The sequence below is a fragment of the Eleutherodactylus coqui genome, chromosome 1 (assembly GCF_035609145.1).
Source record: "Eleutherodactylus coqui strain aEleCoq1 chromosome 1, aEleCoq1.hap1, whole genome shotgun sequence".
In the NCBI taxonomy this organism is placed as follows: domain Eukaryota; kingdom Metazoa; phylum Chordata; class Amphibia; order Anura; family Eleutherodactylidae; genus Eleutherodactylus; species Eleutherodactylus coqui.
The window spans coordinates 328,866,157-328,893,444 of NC_089837.1; the positions used below are offsets into that span (position 1 = coordinate 328,866,157).

At 43.5% G+C, this 27,288-nt stretch overlaps 1 protein-coding gene across 1 annotated transcript; it reads left to right on the forward strand.

The window, feature by feature from the left end:
* Positions 1 to 556: 556 nt before the first annotated feature.
* On the forward strand, positions 557 to 27,245 carry TMEM120A (transmembrane protein 120A). Its single transcript, XM_066575123.1, has 12 exons — positions 557 to 708; positions 6,991 to 7,109; positions 10,030 to 10,140; positions 13,352 to 13,411; positions 13,789 to 13,884; positions 14,097 to 14,186; positions 15,708 to 15,773; positions 19,283 to 19,344; positions 19,437 to 19,529; positions 25,596 to 25,660; positions 26,027 to 26,095; positions 26,698 to 27,245. Exons 1-12 carry the CDS (start codon positions 637 to 639, stop codon positions 26,809 to 26,811), a joined length of 1,017 nt encoding a protein of 338 aa, XP_066431220.1. The 5' UTR covers positions 557 to 636; the 3' UTR covers positions 26,812 to 27,245.
* Positions 27,246 to 27,288: the final 43 nt, after the last annotated feature.

Sequence of the window (27,288 nt, forward strand, 5' to 3'; positions counted from 1 at the left end):
TATATAGACTAGCGTACCCGTCGCGCGTTGCTGCGAAGACAGACATACATACATACATTCGTTTTTATATATATAGATATATATATATATAGATATATATATATATATATATATATATATATATATATATATATATATATATATATATGGTACTATATAGGGTACATGCACATGTAATTATTGCTGTTTATGTAGCTCACAGTAATGTGTCCGTATCAGTACATTGCGCTGCGGACGAGTTTCAGTTATAATCTTAGTTATTACAGGTTTCCCTGTGTCGGCAAAATATATCGGCTGTCCATAAATTTTGGATAAGTCATCCAGAAATAGTAAATGGCAGGTTGCCAACTCTGCACATAGGGCCATTCAGCTGCTTCTTAGTCCAGGCATGCACACAACGCATGGGGCAGCAGGGGGCAGCAGAGAGCGCAGTCTCCGGCTCAGTAGTCACTAGGGAGCTTCAGCACAAAGCGACCTATGAAGCCATCGTATCACGTGGCATGCAGGCCCCTCATCCGGAGTATGTGATTGGTTATCAGCTAGGAGGTGTGGCCGACCTTATTATTGGTTCGGAACAATAATTGAGGAAGTGGCGGCAGAGCTGCGGACGGAGGAGAAGTGTTCAGAGAGGACGACATGACGTCCCCGGCCCTGCCGGACTGCGTGCGGGAGTGGGAAGAGTTGCAGCAGCACTACACTGAGATACAGGTGGGTAACGGAGGGGGCGCCTCCTCACACAGCGGCACAGGACCCCGTACAGTGTGGAGCAGGCCCCGCCCCCGTCTTCTGGTGATTGGTGGAGCTGGAGAGTAGAGATGCTGGGGCGGTCTCCATAGTAACAGCGGCTGTACGGGGTAGTAAATGTGTGGCGGTCCTCATGGGTAGTTTGCGGTGTTGCGACTAGACATTTGTTACCTGCCAATAGCCCAGTAGCTAGTGGTCCCATCATGGCAGCGCTGCAGGGGTACACTTCACATTGAGGAGTGTGGGGGAGCAGGCTGTCATCTAACAGGGGAGCAGTTCTCAGACACCACAATACTGGTCACCTCCATGATGTAAAGCGGTATCCCAATATCGAGTTTTGCATTTATTCATAGAATAGCTGACCAGTGGAGGTCCGGCCACCTATCCTGGGTATGGGGGTCCCGTCCCCTCACTGCGGGCGTACTGCACCCCACATGGTCCGGAGATTGAATGGCATGGGGTCAAGCGTTCACAGCGCCGCTCTATTCACTTGAATGGGGCTACGGAAGTAGCTGAGTACAAGCGCTCGACTGTCTCCGGCGGTCCCACTGATGATGGGTGGAGCAGCCGTGCGAATGTGCATCCCCCTCCCTGCCGCCTTCCCTCCCTGTGGGGTGTGGTGAGCAAGAGAGGGGACATCCTGTCCTGTGGATAGGGGATAAAAGTCAATCTAGGGCATACCCCTTTAAGGAGGACAGTAATATAGGCCAGGGGTGCCACTGTCATTGTTTTACACGGGTGAGCGCGATATCAGGCCTTGAAATACGGTGCAGTATCGCGCTCGCCAATGTGCATTTTTTTTTTTTTTGTATCAAAAACTTCTCGCCTCACTTTGTGAAAGCAGCGAGCGGCAGCGGAAGATCGCGGAGGGTTTGCCATTGTTTTCAAAGGGAGTCCTTGCATAACACTTACGTGCACCTTGTGCGCAGTGCGATTCATTGCCGGCCCCAGTGAAAACAATCAGCAATGCAATGTGGGGGAAAAAATTAAGTGTATGACCCCATTCAAAAGAATGGGGTTCATATTTGTGCCTCTCGCAACACACAAATCTTGTGTGAGATTGTGCCTAAGGGCCACAAAAAAATCTAAGCTGCTCACTGCACTATTTCCTCCCAAAACAGAACCAAATCTCCCCTGACATCAGAAATCCCTCTGAAACAGAATGTCTTCCCTGCCATCAGAATCCCCCACAGGACCACAAGCCCGTCCCTTATACCACTCCCCCTGCAACAGCAGCCAGCAACACCTCCCCTCCTCCCTCAAATATGGACAGGTACCGCTGTCACACACTCAGGGTGGCGATACACTACTGTATTTCCCCCAGTGGAAATTAATTGCGGTTTTCCACTTGCAGAGGGAAAATCGCAGCATGTTCTATTCCAGTGAGGATTCCGCGTGGACGGCTTCCATTGAAGTCAATGGAAGCCGCCCGATCCACGGCCCAGTGACCTTGCGGAGGGCTTGTAGATCCCGTGTCATCGTCTAGCAACACATTTTCTGTACTTTTTATGTGCGCCGTCTCGCGCATCTGTAATACAGAAGATATGACTGCGGGCAGGTACGCAGGGGTCACCGGCCGGGCACAGGGTCGGATACCTGTGCAGGATGGCACATGCAGAATCCGACCTGGCCGTGTGCAGCCGGCCTAAAGATAACTCTCACTGCTGGCTGCCGGTGTGAGGATGGCGACACGTCTGTAACTTTGTACCTTGCTGGAGATCTGGCATGCAGGAAGAGGCAGGAGCTCTTATTACATGGGCAGGTGTAATATCAGACCATAAATCTCGGACTATCGTCACACAATATTGCAATCTTGTTCCTGCGAGCGCAATGAGTCAGTCTTGCTAGAAAAAAGCAGCACATATGATTTCCACACATGAAGATTACATGTTTCAATAAAGTGCGCTGCATTGTTTCACGTGTGATTTTACAATGCACATAAATCATGCTTGAAAATGCCAATACACCTTAAGGCTGCTTTCACACGGCATGAGATTTGTGCATTGCCATACACACGAATATGAACCCCATTCTTTTGAATCGTGTCATACACATGAGCAATTCTTTTATTTATTTTTTTCTCATGGCACGGGAAAAAAATCACAGCATGCCCTATCTTTGGTGGGCATTCTTTCGGAAGGCCTCACATCACCCATTGTTTTCAATGGTGCCAATAAAGCATCACAGCGTGTGACGTGTCTGCGAGTGCGATGTGAGCTTTCTAGAGATGAGCGAGCATACTCGATAAGGCAAACTACTCAAGCGAGTAGTTATTCGAGTACCTGCCCGCTCGTCTCTAAAGATTCGGCTGCGGGTGACAGGTGAGTTGCGGCGGTGAGCGGGGAGAAGAGAGGGAGAGAGAGATCTCCCCGCTCTCCCCCGCCGCTCCCTGCCCCCTGCCGGCACCCGAATCTTTAGAGACGAGCGGGCAGGTACTCGAATGAGGCACTACTCGCTCGAGTAGTTTGCCTTATCGAGTATGCTCGCTCATCTCTAGAGTTTTCCTATTTAATACAATCTGAAACCCTCCACGAACCTCCGTCGCAACTTTCAGCTATTTCCCTGCCATAGCAGCTAACTAAGCAGCGAATTCCACAGCATTTACACATCCATAACAGAGTCAAAATCCGTATCCACAGCTAATTCCAGCAGGTTCAGCGCCCCCTCACCTCGCAATGCTTGCGCTGTCAGCGCACCCCAGCAGCCTCTAGCGAGTGTCAAGCCACTGGTCAGGTAATGCGACTTCTGATCACCTGACCAGCAGCTCAGCACGTACCAGAGCCTGCTGGGGTGCACTGAGAATGCAAACATTGCGAGGTCAGGATACGGATTTTGACTCTGTTATGAATGCGCAAATGCTGTGGAATTTGCCGCTTAAGATATTCCACAGTATTTCCGCGCTATGTGAACATACCTTGGGCCGCTTTCACACGGCCGAGAAAATCGCAAGAGATTTGTGTGATTGCATCGCTGGTCTGTGCGATATCACTGCGGTTTCTCGCGATGATACCGCTACTTTGTAGCGCTACAAAGTTGCATGTGGTGCTACAAAGTCGCGTTGACTTTGTAGCATCACATGCAAGGCTTTTCGGGGGTGGTGCTTGAAATATAAGCCCTACCTCATATATAAGCCGTAGCTGGAAAAAAATATATATATATACGTGTGCTAGAAGCGCTGTCTGTGGCTCCGCTGCAGCTTCTTCTCGGTCCCCGTCACTGGTCATCTTCTTTCTCTTCTGGCCGGGGATTAAAAAATCCCCACCTCCTGGAAACGCTGGCTGTGATTGGCTGACGCTTAGCCAATCGGAGCGAGCACTCGATGAATGGCAGTGATTGGTTTATCGAGTGCTGGTTGTAATTGGCTAAGCTCCAGCCAATCAGAGGCAGGGCCTTCAGGAGGTGGGGATTATTCAATCCCCGCCGAGAAGATGCGGCCGGACGGACAGCGCTTCTTAAGTGCTGTATGTGTATTTTTTTTTTCTGCAGCTAGGGCTTAGGTTATGGTTTTGACAGTAGGATTTCCTACTGTCAAAGTTGCATCGCACGCAAACCACATTTTTTCATGTGATGCAACAGAGAGGAAGGCTCCATAGAGAAACATGGGCTACAAAACCGGCATATCGCCAGACCCGTGAGGTTCTTGTGTCGGCTTGTTGTATTCTACAAAACATCACAGGTGTGAAGTAACCCATAGGAAAGCATGGGCTTCACATACATGTGATTTGTAGCAACGCAATAAAATCGCCCGTCTGAACGAGGCCTTTAATTGTATTTTTTTTTTTTTTGCTTGCGGGAGATTGCGGATCACTGCAAATTCTGCACCAAAACACACAAGTCTCATCGCAGATTTTTGTGTAGAATTGTAGGCTGATTGAAGCCATTTCAATTCTGCACCGAAATCCACACGGAGATCTACTTAATCTTGGGGCAGAATAATTCCACCCATCGGGGGCCTGCACCTTCTGCACAATGAATTGTTGGAATGGTTACTTGATAAAATAATGACAAATTATTATCAGCAAAAACATAGGAATTCATTTATAAAATGAATTTTCAATGTTTTTGCAAAATAATAGTAGTTAGTGCACGAACAGTCTGTATAAATAATGAATAGGTAACAAGTAAAAAGCAGACAAACAATAGGAAAAGGAGAAGCAAACAAAAGAACCAGGATGTAGATGTGACATATGGGCGTATGTGTAATCAAATATAATCAGGATCAGACTAATGAATAAGAATGTGAAAAAAGAAACACGGGCATTGGAATGAATAAATGTGAAATATTAAGTTAATATACTGAATAAAAGCCAATTTGTTGCCTGTGTTACACCGTAGAAAGTTTATTACACCTCCAAATATGTGCTGAAATGCATAAATGAAGTAATTATAGTATACCATATTATAGTATATTATCATATATTCCAAAATATAAAGTTAAATTGAAAGGGAATCTGTCACCTTGAACATGCTGTATAAACTGCAGGCATGATGTTATAAAGCAGGAGGAGCCGAGCGGACTGATATATGGTTTTATGGGGAAAGATTCAGTATAACTGCAATATACCTGCTCATTCTGAGCTTAGAGGGTCAGTGAGCGATCCAGTCAGTGATTCATGGCTATCGCTGTATGTACACTTATACAGAGGTCAGTGGTGTAGCTAGGTGGGGCATGTGCCCTGGGCACAACAAAAAAGAACAATGGGAGACACCAGGCAGGCAGATAGTGAAAGAAGGCAATTATATGCAATGGTGACCAATCTTCCCAGATCCAGGACCAGTCTGTGAGCATCCTGATGCTAGTTCCTGTTCCCCTTGTCTTTGACATCAACCCCAGCCATTTTCTTCCATGCTCCTTGCTCATTGGATGCGGGCACGTCATGCGCTGTACTGCGCATGCGTGCCGGAGCGTCATGCGGGACTTCGCGCAGCAGATCCGGAGCGTCATGCGGGACTTCAGAGTACGGAGTCTTTGGGGGAGGGGGGCGCCGTGATGAACTCCGCTGCGGTATTCGCTTGCAGAGCCCGTCACGGCCGTGTGCATAAGGTATTAGTGGGGATCTGAGAGCACTGAGGTATGCCCCAACTTCTATGTGAGGTGCAATAACAGCCATTAGAGCACGCTTGGTGTCTTGTAATGCATAGCTATAATGGAGAGGAACCCAACACCTGTCCCTTATTTAGCTCATTGAGGGTCCCAGCATTCTTACCCCAACTAACCATCACATCATGATGAAAGCCCAGTTCTTGTATTGTCTTTTGATGACTCAATTTTAAAAGGACATCACCTGCTCCTGAATATAAAAATCCTCCGTTGTGTAGCGCTACATCTGCTGCCCCAATTCAGCGCACATATTGGCAGATCTGCCTGGCATATGTAATTAAGATAGAACTAAAGCAAAAAAAAAAATAATCAAACAGACATAGAAACAGTCTGGCAACAGAGATCAACTCTCAGCCTTGTATTTAATTTAATATTTTTTTTTCCTGTTCTTGACTATAACTCAAGCCTTCCAGTGAGTCCACCCTTTTAGGTATTGCTTAACTTCCTCTAGTCTGTCGGTCTATGACCTCATGTAAATGTTGAAATATTGTTCACATCTGGCAAATTGAGCTACATTATAGTAAATAGCTGTGGACCGCTAAAGTACAGCGCCTGCTTTTAGTATGCACATTGGACACTACGAAATGTGGCTCCTGAGGATCGCTACCTTGACACAAAGCCGCCTTAAATCTGCAGGGAAAGCACACGTTTCACGGGCCAACTTTGATTTTTGCCTGTATGAAATTAGCCGCAGTCAGGACGCTACGTGAGTTTTAGTCATCCTATATCCCATAGTGTAGTAGACAGAATTGTCAATCTGTCCTTGTCTGTAATCTTATTCTATGGATATTCTTCATGATGCAGTCTATGGATCCAGTAGATTTGACTAGATCTAGCTATAGACGTAAAGTTGTTTGACATTGTGATCACTATTTAGCAATTATCTCCTTTTATGCTTCACTGTCTTTTCAAATGCGTAGCATTTTTAACATTTTCAAAAATGTGTAAATGTATATTGTAACGTATTTTACATATTTGTCCAGCCGCTGAGCTATACACTTATTCCTCTTCATTCATCAGTTGTCTTGCTTCCAATGGCTCAAGTATCTTGTGTACGCACAACAAAGTCAGTGTCACCTTAGATCTTAACAGCAAAAGCAAAGTTAACGTTTTTGTGTAACTTATGTGTGTGGTTCGTCTGCCAGGAGACCCATCGCTCATACAAGTTGAAGTTGGAAGAATTAACAAAGCTGCAGACAACCTGCTCCAGCTCCATTACCCGGCAGAAGAAAAAGCTAAAAGACCTGTCACTGGAACTGAAGAAGTATGTAATGCCTCCCACTTCTGGGAATTAAACCGCAGGTGCTATTATAGTTCACTGCAGACACACTGGAATTACTTAAGGCTTTTTTTTACACGCAACGATTATTGCTCAAAATGAGCTTAAAAGCCATCTTTTGAGCGATATAATCGTTGTGTATAAATGTGCCCATCCTTCACTTTTCTGACGAATGATTATTTTCAGTTTGGCATAAAACTCATAGTTCAGCAGAAGAGCTGATTACAAGGACCGCATGCTGTGTTGTGCCCAGGGAGCGCTGATTACATTGTCTCAGCTGTCAGCCCCACGGTAGAACAAAGGGAATGTATTTAGAGAACAGACCACCTGATGTTCTTTGAATATAGCTCCTAGTGGCTCACACGCTACGAATTGGTACTAATAGGCATTAGTACCAATTAGTAATTTATGCAAAATGATCGCTCAAAAGCCATCTTTTGAGCAATCATCTTTGTGTGCAAAAAGGCCTTTAGTTCCAGTAAGATGTATTCATTCCATCACATATTTCTAGAATGCGCATGCCTTCGATTCACAGATATGCGCATTTTGATATATATATTTTAATTCCCCGCTCTAAACAGTGTATTGCGTATGGACAGTGTATCATATGCAGCCCATACAAGTGTATAGGCCTCACGCTATATACGAACCCAGAGAAATGAGCATGCTGCAATGTATTTCCGTTGCGTATCAGTACGCAGTGTCCACACGCTGGTGTGCATGGATCAATGAAAGTTCATTGACTCTATTCACCACGTGTCCGTGATACGCATTGAAAACCTTGCCATGAACATGAGCTCTAATAAGCTCTCCTGCCACATATTCAAAAGTTGGAGTTTAAATGTTTTAAAACTTCCACTGGGGTTTGAGGAGCCCCTAAATGGTGGAAACCTCTGGACTGCTGCCCATTTTGCCTTCCCCATAATTCGATCCTGGTTGTTTGTAATGAATACTTTAGTCAGGTGCTGAACACCTATATCTCTCTTGTCCTTCAGTAAGATTGGATTGGTGTAACATACATTGCCATACACTTTCTGCAATGATGAATTATGCTTCACCACAAGGTGCAACCTGACATTCCTGGGACCCAATGCAAAATCTGTAATAGGCCCCCACCTACAATACTGTGTAAAAGTTTTAGGCAGGTGGGGAAACAATTCTGCCAAGTAAGAATACTTTCATAAATATGAGATGTCTGACTCCCAAATTCATTCTGCAGCAGGACAGCGACCCCAATGTCATTAAGAACTATCTTCAGTATAAAGGAGAACAAGGGGTCCTGGTAGTGATGAAATGGGCCCCCCGCAGAGCCCTGATCTCAACATCATCTAGTATGTCTGGGACTACATGAAGCGATGTCGCTCAAGAAGGACTTGAGCGACATCCACAGAAGATCTGTGGTTAGTTCTTCAGGATGTTTGAAACAACATCCTTGCCGAGTTCCTTCAAAAACTGTGTGCAAGAACACCTAGTACAAGTGATGCTGTTTTGAAGGCAAACGGCGGTTAGCCCAAATATTGATTGAATTTAGACTTCGTTCATTCATTCACTTCGCATTTTGTTATTCAACAAAAAAAGTAACACTTCTATTTTTGAAAGTATTTCTAGTTTGCAGCATTTTTTTCCACATCTGCCTAAAACACATAGGGCTGATGCCCACAGCCGGATTTCTTCCGCGGGCATTTTACGCGGCGGAAATCTGTGGCGTTGCCCCGCAGCTATTAAGTTCTATCGAACCTAATGGCTCAATGTTCACGCTGCGGAAATCCGCAGTGTGAAATAAACCGCGGCATGTTCTAAATGCCGTGGGAATATGCATGGCCGGCTTCCATTGCAGTCAATGGAAGCTGGCCATCACGCTATAGTTCCGCTGTAGTACAGCGGAAGTATCGCATGAATACGCGCCCACCCACCACGTCATCTGACAATGTCCTTGCGCCATGCATTGTACTGCGGATCCACGTCGGCCCTCTATGCAGGACACATATGGCGGAATCAGAGTGGTGCGTATGGGGTTTTTGGGGGTCGTCACTGGCGGAATCCTTCACAGTCGTGGGCATGAGCCCTTACACAGTAATGTACCATGTGTCATTTATAATACTGGTGTCTTCTGTGGCAGAGGAGCCTATAGGCCCCTCTGAGGCACCAGGGCTGCAGTATGTCTACCTCTGCATTCTCTATAGCTATGATCCTGCTTGTGTAAGGATATATTTATACATTATATTTCATAGCTCACACTGGGGTCAGAAACACTATCTTTTCTCCTTAGGGAAAGCACCTAGACGGTGAGTGAGGAGACTCAAAAGGCCATTCATGCTCCTCTGGATAATATGCAAATAAGGGAGATGGAATAATACCTCCACAGTGCCACCTACTGGAAGGCAGCATTCCTTCAAGCCAAAGCTAGACTCTTTATACTAGCCTTGAAACGATGACTGGGAATTAAAATTATTCCCAGTCATTGTTACAAGGCTTGTATAAAGATTCTAACTTTGGCTTGAAGGAATGCTGCCTTCCAATAGGTGGCACTGTGGAGGTATTATTCTATCTCGCTTATTTGCATAGCACATACTGTAAGGCCGGTTTCACATCTGTGACAGAACCTCAGTCTGTAGGTTCCATTACTGATGTGGCTGAAAATACCAGGAGAAAAAGTGCTGCATGCGGAGAGCGGGCGGACCCTATCATAGTTATTGGGGTCCTCCCAGCGCTGTTCGATTCTTATGTCCAGAGATGGAACCTTTCAGTAGTGGGGATTCCTCCTTCCTACTCCTTGAGCAGAGAAAAAAAGCGGAATTCCCAGCACAGGTATGAAAGCAGCCTAAATCTTTAGAAAAATGTGTGTTTTCGCTGTGTTAACTAAAAACTACTCACTTGCTGGGGAAATGTCTTTGTATTTATCCAGGCTAAACTGCACACAAGAAAATGAAGACCAAATTAAGGAAATAAAAGAAACTATTAAGCTGCGAGATAAGGCATTTTTTGAAATGGAGTCTTTTCTTCCGAAGAAAAATAAGTAAGAAATGTGTGCTAATAATCGTCATGTTCTCAGTTGTTTCCAATGTAAAGCGACACTCCACCTAGGAGGCACTGTAAATTTTATTTCCCTGTACGTCTATACCTAGAAATCTCACCTAGTCCAGAGTTTCTCAATGTTAGTGAAATACACCTTACTCAAATAAATAAACTCAAAGTACACCTTAGTTAAAGTGTAACTATTTTTAAAACTTCTGAAATGTTATAGTGACATGTCCGAAGTTTTGATCAATGGGGGTCTGGATGCTGAGACCACCACCGACTGCTAAAACAAACGGGCAGAAGCGCTCATCTGAGATTGTCTATGAAGCCCGTACGCTACTCCGAGCGGTGACCTAAACAGCCAAATTAGCACAGTGCTTACATGAACGCTTCTGCATTTTTATTTTAACGATTAGTAGTGGTCTTGACGCCCAGACCCCACTAATCAACATTTCTGATGTGTCACTATGACGTATCTACGGTTAGAAAAACATGCCTGCTTTCTCACAGAAATGGCACCACAACAGTTCTTGAGTTTCTATTGAAGTGAATGGGGTTGCGCTGCAGTACCACACAGAACCTGTGGAGAGACATGGCACTGTTTTTGGAAGAAAGCAGCCATGTTTTCCTACCCCTGGATTATAACGTTTCAATTTGTTGTACTTGTATTATAGCTGTCACAGCAAACTGTTGCAGACTGTATTTTATCTGTGGACTATACACCACAGGGTGCTTGTCTCTGTTGATGGGCCGAATTCTAAGGTCTGTTGGACAAGCCGATTCTCATTTGAACAAGCAAGTGATGTCGCCACGTTTTGACATATGCTGCTGTTTAGCGCAATTCCTCCCATTTTGTATGTGCTTTTTTTCATTTTTTTGGGGTCCAGATGTAGTACTCTGCATTTCTGCTTGTTAAATACCATTCTGTTAGTCGCTGTCCACTGTTTTTCTAGATCTTTTTGAATATTCTCTCTTCTCTTGTGTTAGCTATCCCTCCTAGCTTTGTGTTGTCTGAAAACTTGATCAGTTTCCCCTTAATTCCCCCCTCCAGATCATTTTATAAAAATGTTGAACAACACTAGGCCTAGGACAGAGCCTTGTAGTACCCCACGTGACACATTCTGCCACTTGGATGTGCAGCCGTTTGTGACCACTCTTTGAGGACGATCACTCAGCCAGTTCTGAATCCACCTAACAGTTGCCTTGTCAATCCCATATTTGGTCATTTTTTTTCAATAAGTATAGTATGAGATACTTTGTCGAATGCTTTACTAAAGTCGAGCTGTACTATATCCACTGCATTTCCCTGATCAACCCAGTTGGTGATTCTGTCATAGAAGGAAATTAGATTAGTCTGGTATGACTTGTTTATTATAAACCCATGCTGCCTCTGGTTAATTACTCCATACTCATCCAAGTACTTGCATACATGCTGTTTAATAATTTGTTCAAAGATCTTTCCCAGTATAGAAGTAAAGGCCGATTTAGACACAACGATTATCGCTCAAAAGATATCACTCAAGCGACTTTTGAGCGATAATCGTTGTCATTTACACCGCAAGATGATCGCTCAAGATGAGCAATCACCTTGCGCTGCCAGCGGAGGGTGCAGAAGACAAGCGGGGTGTTCCTGCTTGTCTTCTGCATCCAGATGTTTTCTGCACGGAGCGCCCGGCTGTTATACAGCTGAGCGCTCAGGCTGTGTATGAAGAACAGAGCTGTCCAGCTCTGTTCTCCATACCCCGCACGGTCATCAGGGAGCGGGATACCGCTGAAACAATAGTATCAGCTGTATCCATCTGTGAATCCCTGATAGGGCTCATTGTCATCTTTCAGCATGCTGAAAGACAATGATGAGCGACAGCATAACGAAAACTGCAGGATGTCAGTGCAGTTACACACAACGATTATCGCTCAAAAGACGGCTTTTGAGCGAATTTTGAGCGATAATCGTTGTCTCAATTGGCCTTTAGGCTCACAGGCCTGTAGTTTCCTGGATCCACCTTCTTCCTTTTTTTTTGAAGATGGGGACAACATTTGCCCTTCTCCAATCTTCTGGGACTTCTCATATTCTCTAGGAATTTTTTCAAAGATTAAAGCAAGTGGTTCAGCCATTACCTCTGCTGCTTCCTTCAGTATCCTAGGATGTAATTTATCTGGACCTGGAGATTTGAATGCATTTATCCCCTTAACGACTGCCCATACATCTTTTGATGGGCATTAATGGGCTTTATTTTACAGCGCTGCATTAGAAGCCTGGCGCAGGTCTCCCATGTTGGGGTGAGCAGTTGCTCAGCTGTCGAATGATAACTGGGCACCTGCACTAACACTGGGAACCGAAAAAAACCCCATGGATCCTTGGTATTTAATGCTTTACACGCCGCGGTCAATGTGACTGCAGCATGTAAAAGGCCGACTGAGAGGGAGCTCCCTCCGCCACCCATCAGACCCCCTCAGTGTGATCGCGAGGCCCTGCTGGGTCGCTGTGGCACCTGGAGGCTTGGCTATAGCCTCTAGCTCTGCCATCCTCAGTGGCCCATAAGGCTAAGCCTCTGGTTGAGTTTCGTAGGCTTTCTAATGCACTACTATAAATCAGTACAGTCCGCTAGTGGGACAAAAATAAAAAGTTAAAGTATAAAAAAAACAAACATCAAAACCCTACTTTTCCCCTTTACTAAAGTGTTTTCCAGAAAATAACACACTGTCTTATATTATTTTTTGCCCCAAAAGAGGCAGTGTCTTATTTTCAGGGAAAGGGCCTTATACTCACCTGGTCCGCAGCGTCCCGATGGTCGGCAGCGCTGCGGCAAACTACTTCCTCCCCGCTGACATTGAGCTTTCTCAGAAGAACATATTACTGCACATCCTTGGAGAATCTGTCTGGCTATTTTGAAATGCCTGTATAGCCACTCCTAGACAATAGGCTGAATGCACACAGCCGGATTAGCACCCTAGATCTATCTAGCGCTACCAGTGCCAGTGAGACATGCAGCTCATTGTGTGAAAATTATAGACTATTACTATGATTTATCATTGGGTAACTGTGAGAAATTAAAATGTTACTGAAGCTATTATTATTAAGGGGTTCTGTTCATATGGCTAAAGGCTATGTTTCCTGTCAATGGAGATTCAAGATAAATTGCACTAGATCTCACGTTGTTTCATACCAAGCAGCAGAGTTTTCAAGCTTTTGTCATATTCTCTTTCAGCTTGTATTTGAGTCTGGTATTAGGAAACGTGAATGTAACCCTCCTGAGCAAGCAGGCTAAGTAAGTAAAACGGATATTTGATTATAAAGTCATATTAATTAGGAAGAAGGGCGGTGGGAGAGGACCCACATGGCGACAGGGGGAGGAACTACACTTAGAATAGCATGTAGTAACAGAGCAATTCATAAGAGAACACCTTTGGGAAAGCCTATGCTAATATTGTATGTGTAAAGACATATGTGTGCATCAGTAGTGTCAATGTATCAAAACCCCCACTACTTATTGGAACAAAGCTGTACCTAGAAGTCTTCTGACAGCCATGCCACCCCTTTGTCACTTGGTTAATGTTCACAGGCCATCCATGGACTTCAATATGGCTGTCATAAATGTTCATAATGTTTACTAAATACATCTGTAAATGTTTTATCTTTTGTCAGGTTTGCTTATAAAGATGAATATGAGAAATTCAAGTTATACCTCACAATGATCCTGATTGTTTTGTCCTTTGTCTGCCGTTTTCTTCTGAACTCTAGGTGAGTGTATTGTACATCTGTAGATATTGGAGGTAAATGAGGCTTGGAGTTATTGGACGGTGTTCTCTTTTCCAGGCTAGACAGACCTTGCAGAAACACTTTGTGGTTGCCATCTACAGTCTGTAATATTTGACGATTATGTCGAATATCAAGAGATGTTAATAACTAACAGTTCTTCAGCTTTACATCTATTTGTTGACTTTCCTTTTTAGGGTGACAGATGCCATGTTTAACTTCCTGCTGGTCTGGTATTACTGTACTTTAACGATCCGAGAGAGCATTTTAATAAACAACGGCTCCAGGTCAGGTTTTAGTGTATTTCCTTTCTGTAGTTTACATGTGTGCATTTTTATACAATATAGCTAATATTCATCTATACTTATTGTAAGTCCGTTCTCATGTAATATTTAAATAGCTGAATATCTTATTAACCATCAGTCATCATAAACCTGCAGTGTACTCTGGCGAAGGCTATGAAGCAGCACACAATAAGTAATGGCATACCACATACATTACATGACAGTGCCACATCCTACGCTTAACCCTCTCCAATCCACTGTCTGACCTCTGAAGACATTATGATTTAAGGCTGTACAGCTCCGATGTTGGAAGACATCTGTCGGGGTTCTCTTACTGTATATTGTCGGCCTCTGCTGTCAGAGCCTATCCAACATCTCACCTCATGCAGTACTGGCTTTAGCCAGCATATAGCGCCATTCTATAACAGTAGAAAAAGAGTAAGCCCCCTAGGAAAACCAGGATACAAATTGGATTGGAAAGGGTTAAAAATGCAAATGAGTCAATGATGCATCATTTGCGTATATCCATAGACTGTAAATCAAGCAGTGGTCGCACACTTGCATTTCACTGACTAGGTGCACTCCGGGGCTGCCATTTTTGTGATTCCTAGAGCTCCCACAGTCCAACCCCCAGCAATCCTACACTTATCCCCTATCCTGGTATCACCCCTCTTAAGGAGTTACTTACAGTGCCCCCAAATTGATTATTTTTAGGCCACTCTCTCACACAGGTTTTTTCTGTTGTGTTTTTTTTTTATTTTTTTAAAGCATTTAGCAGGCATTTCAAACGACCACAAAAATTTCTGTACTGAGCTTCCAGTGATTGCAATGGAACTTCTGAGGCGAGCGTTTTAGTGCGGCATTTCAAATTCATACTAAATCAAATGCTGTGAGTTCTATTTTAGTGCGCTGCAACGTTTTTTATGGAACCACACCAGTTGCAATGATGGGGTGCTTTTGAAAACGCTGTCTACTGCCTTTAAAAACACAGTTTTAAAATACAGCGTTTTTACGAACACCTGTGTGAGAGGGGCCTTAGTGTGAGAGGGGCCTTAGTGTGAGAGGGGCCTTAGGTATGAAATAGAGACATTTTATTTAAAATGCAACTGTCATAATGTAAATATATACTTGCATACAGTTTGTGAAGCTGCTTTACATAAGACCTGTTTGTTTTAGGTTTTTAGGTTTAAGTATATAAACGTGGTACAGTTTTCTGCAATCAAAGTAATTTTTTTTAAGTTAAAAGAATTTGACCAACAATCTTAACCCCTTAGTGACCACCCTATTGTGTTTTTAGGTTTGTTTGGTATGTTTTGGGGTTTTATCGTGCCATTGCAGGACGAGTATGGAGGGAGATGGCGCTGCTGTCTCCCTCCATACATCGCAGGTGTCAACTGTTTATTACAGATGACGCCTGCGGGCAACAGCCACGTTCGGACGCGCAGCCGATCAGGACTGTTAACCCTTTAAATGCCGCTGTCAAATCTGGAAATTTGCATTGGAATTTTTTTTTTTGTTTTACAGAATTAAAGGCTGGTGGGTCCTGAACCATTATGTGTCCACCTTCCTGTCAGGTGTTATGCTAACATGGTGAGTCCCATCACATAATGGTATAGGTTTACTGACAACTGCAACTTTTATAATTAATAATGACGTGTTGGCCACTCCTGCCACTGACATAGTCCGGAAATGTAGACTTCTGAACTTTACCCGCACTATATCTAGATAACAGCCATATAGCACCTACACGAACAGACAGTGCCGCAGAGCGGTAAGGCAAATAGTCTTTTACAGCATCCAGATAAATCAGGGCAGTCCACAGAACACAGAATTTTGTGGTCCCCTAGCCAGACAAAATCTTGCCTCCCTGATGGTTTTTGAGAATGACGGAGTGATGCTGTTGTCGCTGGTACTGTAGACTAGTGAATTGGTTAATGCCAACATTTCTAGTAGTTAGAGATAAGTGAAGGGTTTGATGCCAACATCCTGGTAGTCTATAATGGGGTAAGAAATATGACCAGCTTTCCACTCTAATTAAGAGGGGTGCTAGGGATTTTGGGCAGCAACATATTTTCTGTGATTGGGGGACTTTTAAAGCTGTGTAACTTTAATGGGCACATATATATTAATAATATTCAATAATGCCACAAGAAAAGTCTAAACATTCAAATCTCTAGAGCCCAAACTTTATCTGCCTTGCGAACTCTTGAATCATTTAGAGGAACCCTTCATGTTTAAATTAAATAATTACCAGGATTCCTGCCACTATAAGCCCAGAAATGTCCATTCAAATGGTAATTTTTTAAGCAATGAACAGACTGCAGTGGGAAGAATAAATATACTTTCTTTACTAACTCACACCAGAAGATTAAATTTTTAGCTTTCGGTTTTGTCTTCTGAGCCTCAACCTCCCCCCCCCCCCCCCCCCCATTTAGAAATCAGGTTTACATCATTATGTCATGAACTAATGAGTCTATTAGTCAAATTCGGCAGATTTCTAAAACAAAGGGAGGCACTTCATGCTTACCTTGGAGTGTTGTGTTAAAAAATGCATGACACAGGTATAACCTGTGACCATACCCCCTTTTACCAAATAAACGCCAACATCTTGGATTAAATTGGCCATAGCAGCCATTTTATTAAAAAATACAAAAACTAATCTACTGTCTCACTAACCATGGAAATATTTTTGTATTGCCTCCTGCTACACACCACCGACTCGGGAGACCCTATTTCCCAACCACACGCCCCTCACTGCAAACTAAACCGGCTCGGGAGACCCACACTCACCAACTAGCCTCTAGTCGCCTACCTCCCAACACCGAGGCCCACTAGCCGTACCCAGGCTAGCCACTTCACCCGTCTTTGCAGGGCACCACCCTGTCAAAACCACAAGGCGACAGATCCACCTACTACCACTATAAAGAAAGAAGGGGGAAGGTAGCTTTCTAGCCCTGCCTTTACGATCCAACCCAATTTGCGGACTCCCCCCTCCCCTTATCCAGTCTTATGCTGGATGACAATCACATAACCCCACCTTTACATGCTGTTCCCCTGAATTAGAAGGGCGGGACTCTTCTCTCCTTCTTCCAGGTTCTCAGTCTTTTTCCTCTTGAAAATGGCTCCTTTTCCTGGAAGCCTCTACCCCGCCTCCCTTACCCTACCCTTTTTCAGAACAGTTTCCTTTTTGATTAACCTGTTCACTTCTCGTTAACCCTGTCATGCCTGCCTCCTCTTATTGCCCTTCAGGGCTTGCATTCGGCATTCCTGTACCTTTTGTAGGCACATCACATATGGACTTTCTGTTGTCTACCTTCTCCAGTTCTTGGGGATTGTAGGTAAATTTAGCAGAGGGTGGCATAGAAAAAGGAAGGCTACAATGGAATGGCATTTCTCCACAAGAAGATCTCAAAAGGGGTTCAAGTATTAAAATAAGAACTTTATTGTCACATTAATGTGTGAAAAGCTCAGACCAATCTTTTCTTCAGTATTACACCTGCGAGAGTTTTCCAGTGCATAATTTAAATAAACAGATAAAATGTGCTGTGAACTTAATTAGTATTTTGTCTAGATAAAAAAATGGACATAAATTAGATAAAAGTGGACATAAATTAGCTGCTCAGAGTGTTACTTTATCTTTAGAGAGAAAGGAATGTAAAAGATTTTTCCAAGGTTATACTATTGCTCGCCCATTGACACGCAACAATTATCGCTCAAAATTCATTCAAACGGCCATAGATGAGTGGTGATCGCTGTGTGTAAACGCTACCATCATGCACTTCTCGTCTGAATGATGATTTTAAGGTGAGCTTAAAATGCATCGTTCAGCCGCAGAAAGTTAAAGTATCACTCAACAAACCGCAGGCTGTGTTCTCAGGGGGAGTTGGGAGATTACATTGTATTTTGTTGACAGCTGCATTGTTCTCACACAGGCTATGTACAGAACCCAGACCACATGCTGGGCTCTGCAAACAGCTCCTGGAGGCCCTTTTACACGCAAATGAAGATGATATGGTGTTAATGAACACTAGTGTCCATTAATACTTTATGCAAAATGATTGCTAAAACTTTCAATCGTTTTGAAAGATTATCTTTGCGTTTTATATGGGCCTTTGGGATCACCACAGCAAGTATACTGATGGCTTTTCCTATCTGTGGTAATTCAACTAACAGCACTATATATTTAGTAACCAGTAATGCTGCTCTGAACCATTCAATTGAATAGGACTGTGTTACAATACCAGGCACAGCCACTACAAAATATCCAGCACTGTTCTTGGCATTGAAGAGAACCCAGTGGTGCTCCTTCAGTTAGACCATTAATATTCCCAATTGGCTATTTGCTAGGGACCCGCATATCTGCTGCTCCCCGGACCAGTGTGCTTGTGCAATGAGCTTATTTCTACAGGAAGCAGACTGCTCTGTTCCCACTGCAGTGACCAGGCTTGGTTCAACAGGCTTAATTCCCATTGAAGTGAATGGAAACGTTGCTTGCAACACCATGGCTCTGACTGCCATTATGGAGTCGGGAATGATTTTTTTTTCCCCCTGATTGGGCTAATTGACTTGTGCCTCTTGGGTTTTTTGCCTTCCTCTGGATCAACAAGGGGGTTGAAACAGGCTAAACTAGATGGACATTGTCTAACATACTATGTTACACCAAGTTAATGTCTTTACAGATTACACACAGAAATAGACTCCATAGATAAATGGGAAAATAATTAGTAAAAGGACGTTGTACAAACAGCCACTTCAAAAAGAAGACAAAGGAGTATGTGTAAAATTGCACGCACCATACAAACACTGTTGATGGATTTGTTGTAGGCTTAAAACAACATCCAGTTGAACCTTGCATTGTTTTATGCCACCTTTTTAATCAAAGTGCACAGGGTGACTTCAAAGCATACATACAGTGGTATGTTTTAAAGAAAGGGACTTCATAAACGGTGGTTCACAAAGCTCCCATATGTTTAATGTATTAAGGCCAGAAAACAGGGCATAAATAGATTAAAAAATCTGCACCGCTGTGTAAATTCAGTAATACAGTATCAATGTCCATTTCCTTAAAAGCCTGCAACTCAGATTTTCCTTTTTTGCAGGCCAGATGGCTTAATGTACCAGATGTTCCGAAACCAATTCCTTTCTTTCTCCATGTACCAAAGTATGTATGTCGCATTCTTATGATTTATTTATTTTTCTGAATGTCTCTCTGCCTGGGCTTCTTCTATTAATATTAGTGTTTTTTTTCGGCAGGTTTTGTTCAGTTTCTGCAGTATTACTACCAAAGTGGCTGCTTGTACAGATTACGTGCTCTTGGGGAGAGGCATAACATGGACTTGACTGTGGGTATGTAGAAGCCATGTATTTAACTGAAAGACTAGTATCCGTGTAGCATCCAATCACATATTAACTTGCACAAAGTTAAATCATAAGTTGTATGCTTCAGAATTCAAAACACAATTTTAATTTCGAATTGCCCATTGGTCCTGAATTCTGAGTGTATTGAGCCTTCACACAACCCAATCAACGAAAAAAATAAAGCTTTGTTTTAAAAAAAAGTTTTTTACTTTTTTAAGTCGTGAAAAAAAAATCTATAGAAATTTAGTATCAACCTAATTGTATTCTCCAACAGAATAAAGTGAATGTAGTTTTTACTGCATCATGAATATTGTAAAAACAGAGCCGGCAAAAAAATTGTGCAATTGCATTTTTTTTTTTAACGCCTTAAGGACATGGCCAAAATTGTGACAAATTTGGGGGGACTTTCATCACTACTTTTCAAAAGCCATAGCTTTTTTTTTTTTTTTTTTCCCATGGTCTTATGAGAGCTTGTTTTTGAATGGCAAACCAGTTGTTATTGGTACCATTTTTGGAAGCACATAGTGTATAGTAAAACTTTCATTAATAGTTTTTTTTGAAGGGTAGAGATTTAGGTATAAGTTACCGTAAAAATCTTTCTCGTCCTGTTCATTTGGGGACACAGCACCCACCCAGCCTGGTATTAGGACTGTAAAGTATACGCTTTTGGTTGGAGTGTGCTCAGTGCAGTCGCACATGGCCAAAGAGTTACACGACAACAACACTCAAAAACTGTAACTCATTGGCCGTATGCGACTGCACTGAGTGCACCTCAACCAAGAGCGTATATGTTACACTCCTAATATTAGACTGGGTGGGTGCTGTGTGTGTTCCCCAATGAACAGGACGAGAATGAGATTTTACGGTAACTTATACCAAAATCATCTTTTCTCGAAGGTATCGTTGGGGGACACCGCTTTGACCTTGGGATGTTCCAGAGCAGTACCCAAGGGGGCGGGAAAATATAAGAAGCTGCATGTGTAACAAAGCGTAACCAGCTCTTAAACCACAACTAACATTAATGGATGCCTAGGCATCCAGTATGCTCAGAGACATTGCATAAAGGGACCCGAGTAACAGCCCCAGCCACCCACCGGGACAAAGCTCCAGGCAAGAAGCTTCCCCCGAGACAACTGCAGTCCGAGTAATCTATGTTGAAACATGGCCTGAAAAACATGATGTCCCTGGCACAGTAACCCCATCCTGCCATGAAGCTGAGCAAATCCAAGGATCCCACTTGGGAAACCAAGGACGGGACTTGTGTTGCCGGGAGTACCGGCAGAGATCTGGGATCGAACTCTCCATTGACACGGGGGTCACGATATCACATGCAGAGAGGAAATCTGCAACCGATCGATAACTGCTTCTCCTGATGACAGAGAAATTCCACCCACTAGCGCTTCCTGCTTGGAAGAGAGATGAGCAGCCACAGAGAGCAGGACATGACATCCATATCATTGGCAACGGGTTATTGGTAAGCATCCTAGGCAATGCGTTGGGACTACCGCTACCAGCTAGAACAGGAGCTGTAGACACATGGCGCAAAAAAATACCATTAGTATCCTCCTCTGAGCCTGTGACATGGCCGCAGCATCCACCCTTGCAGAAAGTCTGTGGCCTCTTTGATGAAGTCAGGGCTTGGAAATGGTGTCCCTCTTGGATGCCAAGGCAGCTCCTCACTAATGTCATCACAACCGGTAATCCAGACACCCGAAAAAAAGGGGAAGTGGATCGTGATAGTCTTCATGGAAGCAACATCCGAAGATGGGAGGGGTGAGTGCTAAGAGTTGGGATCAGCATCCATGTAAACCATTTCACTGTCCCCTGCCTGCCATCATGCAGGAAGAACATGCACCAGAGGATCACAGCATGCTTCTGGATCCACCTGAATAAAGACGCCTTGTCTCACGGATAGCGTCCTAGAAGACCAAACACTGACCCAGACATATTTTTTTTTTTTTTTTGAAAACAAAAAAAACTCACTACCAGCGACTCGGTCAAACTGGTTTCAGAGTGCCTGCACAAACGAGAGGACCCTGAAAAGAAAATGTCACCTGCATCATTACTGAGAAACCCCAGCCGGTGCTCCACTGATGCTAAACCCCATTTAAAAGGAGGGGCGTTTGCCATAGAGGACCTGGAGTACGCAGGACTCCCCGACTCTTCGGCTTAGCGAGGCCATTATTTGACCAGACCCTTATGCACTGTATCCGTGTATAAAGGATCCACGAAGAAATATTCTAGGAGCGCAGCAAGAGTCTGCTCTGCTACAGATTACTCCTCACTCTGTCACCGATGACATGAGAGACCCACATCCGCACGGACACGGCTGACTGAGCCAGCAGTCCACTGTTCCTAGAAAGCACTAGATGCCGGATTGTTTCTGAGGCCACCTAAAGAGGGACCGCCCTTATAGCAGACCGCATGTTAGAGCTGACCGGAGGGGAGCTAGTACTCGGACCTACCACCCACAGACTCCCTGTCGGAGGGTAGATCCCCGGACTACCGCTGCACAGTGCCGGACTGTCTGAAAGACGAGATATGCTTCAACTGACTACATGTCAGTCTCGTACTGTGGTGGGAGCGCAAATAGTATGCGTCTCTGGGCGGCCCCAGCCTGCAGTCTGCCTGTAAGGAATCTGCAGACGGGCCACCATAGGGGGGCTAGCCGTTGGGTAAGGCTCACCTGTCCCAGCGTGGAGAAGAGAAGCGATGTAACCATACACTTTCCATGCACAGTATGCCTTCCATGTGGAAGGTACCACAGGTGTCAACAAGGCCAGAGCATTGCTCCAGCCAGTTCGTTTGGAAGTCAAAAAAACTTCTCTGACTGAATGTAACTCTCTCACTGTAGCAAGAGTGCACACAGCATATGTCTCCCGCCTGTCCTCCTAGACATGGACAGTGTGTGAAGACTGTCTGCAGAGACTGCAAGCGGGCAACCCTCGGTAAGCTGCTAGGCAAGGCTCAACCTGGACCGGAGCAGTCATGAGGAGCGATGAATCCGTTGAACCCAGTGTAAGTACTCTTTTCGTGGAAGGTACCACAGGTCTCAGCACTGCCGGAGCCATGCAGACACTTAGAACATTGTTGTTCGTAAGACGAGATCTTGTCTGCTGGATGTAATCTTGTACTGCAGCGAGAGCACACAAACTATGTGTCTCTGGTTGGCCCTGTTCGCATGTCATCCTGGACTGGGACACTGCGGTACGCCTGGCTGCAGGGAACTGCAGGAGGGGCAAGAGGGGACGGGTCCGGAGCAGACATGAGGGGCGATGAGTCCAGAGACTCCCTGTGTAAGTACTCCTTCTCTATGGAAGGTACTACCAGAGAAAGCAAGGCCACTGTTGTCCATAAGACGAGATATTCTCTGCTGGATGAACATCTCATATCATACGCACCTGGTACATGGTCCTGGCCGCCCTTGTCCATGTGTTATCATGGACACTGCTGCAAGCTGACTGCAGGGAACAGCTTGAGTGGCAACAGGGGAGCTACTGACAGGCAAGACTCAACCCGGTCTGGAGCAAACATCAGGAGCGATGATTCCATAGGATCCCACAGGAATCAGCAAGCCTGGAGTAATGCCACACTTAGTATGTGGCTCTGGCCAGCCCTTGTCCGTGTGTCGTCCCGGACATGGACCCTGTGCCGAGGCTGCCTGCAGGGGACTGCTAACGAGGCAACGGGAACTATCTGCTAGGCAATGCTTCAACCTGAGCCAGGAATAATGCTGAGGTTGATTGGACAGGGAAAATGAGCAGGACTATGGCGCCTGAAATAGGGCACATCGCCATTCAGCGCCGCGGCTGGATTTCAAGACCGTTTGGCCAGCGGCTACATATCTTGCCTACCGCTATTTAACTGTGAAGGAACGCTGTGTGGTGTCAAAGTACATTGAAAAATGTACCACAGCAGAAAACCCATGTTGGCTGCTACCTATATTAGGCCATTTTTTTCAGCATTTCATTCCAGGAATGTCACTTCGTCCCAAGCGTCGAGTGAGGAGCCAACTACCGCATGTCTGATTCATGCTTCCGGGTCCCTCACAGACCAGCACCAGGTCTACATAGAGCTCAGGTCCCACAGGCTTCACCAGCTTCAAGGAGGACCTTGAGCTCATGACGGAGGAGAAATTTAACCTGTGTAGCTGTGCAGGTTAACTAAACAAACTCAGTAACTGCACTCCGAGGCCCCCTAAAGGCCACTCTTGCTATTATATTACCACAGGTACATAACGGCTTTTTTGATCACTAGTCCTGCAGTTTTTTCGCAGGCAAAATGAACAAATAAGCATTTTGCCTCCACTTTCTCGTGTGTGTGTGTGTGTGTGTGTGTGTTCTTTCAATTTATTGTACACGTCAAAATGGATAGGATGATACCAAATACGTGCCTTTTTTTTTTTCTTTATGCAGACGGGAAGGTGCACAAAACTGTTTTCGGTTTGTTTTGTTTTTTGTTTTACGTGTTGTGTTTTTTTTGACCATATTGGCATAACAAAAAAATTTAGAAATCCCACGTATTTGGTATTGTCGTATCCATAACAATGCATTCAATAAATTGGACATGCAGAGCAAAAAAAAATCTGCAAAACACTTTATTTTTTTTCATTTTGCCTCCCAAAAAATGCTGTAAAGGTCATCAAAAAAGCTATATGTACCCCAAAATGGTAACAATAAAAACTACAGCTCGTCTCGCAAAAAACAAGCTCTCAAAGAGCTCCGTCCATGGAAAAATAAAAGTTATAGGACTTTGAATGCAGCGATTTAGAAAAAAATAATTTAACAAAAGGTGTTTTATTGCGGAAAAGTGTAAAAACCTAAAAAAAATAAGAATTTTGTAATCGTTCGGCCCACAGAATAAATGTATTGTCATTTATGCTGCATGATGAACGCTGTAAAAAAAAATCTATGGCAGAATTGATGTGTTTTTCTCTCCCTGCTATCATAAAAATATTAGTAAAAGTTTTACAATATATTCTATGTATCCAAAAATGGTACCAATAAAAACTACAGTTTGCCACGCAAAAAACAAGCCCTTTTACAGCCATGTCGATAGAAAAATAAAAAAGTTATGGCTTCTGAAAAATGGTGATAGGGGTTAAATGGTACCATAAAATCTAATAAAAAATGTTAAAAATCAGAGGTCTCTGGTCCTGAAGGGGATAATATTTGCCCATTAGAGGTCAACTTTACAAGATGATACCTTATCAAATGATCTTCAAAAAAGTTGGAACCAGTATCATGTAAAATACTGTTTATTAATCAAGGGATTCAGTCCATTTTAACAGCCCAAAGAAGAGTAGTAAAGTACTAATTTGTATAGATTTATTTATTTATTTATTTTTTTGTGTTTGTTTCATAATTCTCAATTTACATTGCGGGTTCCTCTTTGCTGAACAGTCTCTCATTAGAGCGCTTTCACATGGGACAGCATATTCCGCAGCATCAGAAAAATCCTCACCAATATCTGCATCTCTAATCTGCAGATATGGAATTGAAAATTGCAGAATTCTGACAGCAATTCTGCATTTAGACATGTGAATTTTTGTGCAGATTTTGGAATATTCCACAGCGTGTTTTGGAATATTCCATCCCCTGCGAAGGCCGCTCTAGTGAATGCCATGTTTTGTAATTCTATTCTGCTGTCTATATATTTCATTTTACTACGGTAACAGAAGTAACTTGTATAAGTTGAAGCTTCCACATGAACTCTCTATAAGCTTGTCACACGTTGCACAGTTCTCTCTCTGTGGATTCTCCCGTTTATTAAAAACTTAGTGCAGTGTCTGATCTTGGACAGCCTTGACATGGCAAATTAGGGAATACATTAGCCTTATGATTTATTTACATTTTTTTTACATTAAATTATAATTATGTGTTTATATATATATATATATATATATATATATATATATATATAATATATATATAATTTTATTAATTTTTTTAACGCAGAATCTTGAGGCACATCTTGACATGACATTTTGCAGAAATGCCTAAACATCTTACGATGACTGATTTCAATTCTATTTCAATGATTTTCATGTTTCAGAGGGATTTCAGTCATGGATGTGGAGGGGATTGACCTTTCTCTTGCCATTCCTGTTTTTTGGCCAAGTAAGTCTTCACATAGCAGTAAAAATATAACAGTTGTAGTATTTTGGCTGAATATGATGGAGACAGCCCCTATGGCTTCTAGACATGTAGTGGGCTTTGTCTGCTACCCTGATAGTTATCCTTGTGCCCTACACCATTATTTGCTGAATCTCCATAATCTTTAGGTTGAGTTATCTATGGAAGCCTTTTACTAAAATGTTTCTGGACATTAGCTTGCTCTATTGTGTCCACCCCTGAGTGTCCTGGACACAAAGTTTTTAAATTTGTAAAATGATGGGGGTTATGATGGTGTGCTGTTTCTCTCAGCTAATGGTAGACCTGCTAAGCTGTATTGGCTGTAATGCTCATGTCTTATTTATATTACAGTTCTGGCAGCTCTATAATGCGATCACCCTGTTCCAACTAGCCAGGCATCCAAAGTGCAAGGAATGGCAGGTAACATGTCCAGTATCTACTGTACTTATCCTGGATAGTGCAGCCTTCTGCTGCTACTTTTTTTTTTTTTCTTATCAGTAAAAAGGTTTTGTAAAGGCATCACATGCCATTTTTTTAAACTTCTTTCAGTGTCCATATGTAGTGGAATGGGAGATTGGTCATCTGGCTTTGAAACCCAGATGGACATAATGTATGCTATGCTTGCTGCTGTCAGTGTGCACATAATGTAGTAAACCACTGAATCAGAGGCTGGTAAAAATATAGACTACTCCGAATATAAAACTCTGCACACAAATACTTGTATAGGAAGGGACTGTTAAATTACGGACTCCGTCTTCATTTCAGTGCAATAGAAAAAGGTTCTCTAAGACGGGTCCCCAACTCCAGTCCTCAGGGACCACCAACAGGTCATGTTTTCAGGATATCCTATGGTAAGAACACCTGTGGCAATGTCTGAGGCACTGACAATAATTACATCACCTGTGCAATACTGAGGAAATCCTGAAAACATGACCTGTTGGCGTTCCCTGAGGACTGGAGTTTGGGAACAGCGCTCTAAGAGACCGGGTATCTTACTATATGTTGTGATCTGTTCTCTGCAGGTTATTATGTGTGGACTGCCATTCCTCGTCCACTTCATGGGGAATTTCTTCACCACACTTCGAGTTGTCCAACAGAAATTTCAAAAACAAAAGGAAGAAGGAAAAACCGAGTAATGCCAAATTGCTGGCATAGCCTTGCCCCTTGCTGTAAATCGGCAAATCCTTACAATGACTACACTCCAATGAACCCTCACTGTTTTATATGGTGCAGAAAAGATTACCTGGACCGTGCCAGTAGTTAAGCACTCCTTGAGTGTCTTCGTAGACCACACCCATGGTTCTATCAAGCACAAACCTGTCATAGATTTCTAGCTGTATTTATATTATTACTTAGCCATGTACAATACTGCACAGATTGGTTGTCGGCCTCAATCTCAGCCTTGAATAAAGAGCAAGACTATGATTAAAGGGACTTGAATAACATTGTCTTTAGACAAAATTTCTAGTTTGTTTTCTTGAAGTTGGGTGTCCCAGGTCTTGTCCATTTGGCCTTCACACCCTTGTGCTTGTTTGTACAGTCCTGATCTACAATAAACTCTGTCTGGAAATTTGTGCTTTGTGTCAACTATGTATTTAAAAAAAAAAAATGTT

What these genes read in the sequence shown, in the direction of transcription:
- TMEM120A (XM_066575123.1), top strand. Translation starts at nt 637, where the DNA reads ATGACGTCCCCGGCCCTGCCGGACTGCGTGCGGGAGTGGGAAGAGTTG. An exon ending in CTGTCACTGGAACTGAAGAA is followed by an intron (nt 7,110 to 10,029) that starts GTATGTAATGCC and finishes GTATTTATCCAG; the next exon opens with GCTAAACTGCACACAAGAAA. An exon ending in TTTCTTCCGAAGAAAAATAA is followed by an intron (nt 10,141 to 13,351) that starts GTAAGAAATGTG and finishes ATTCTCTTTCAG; the next exon opens with CTTGTATTTGAGTCTGGTAT.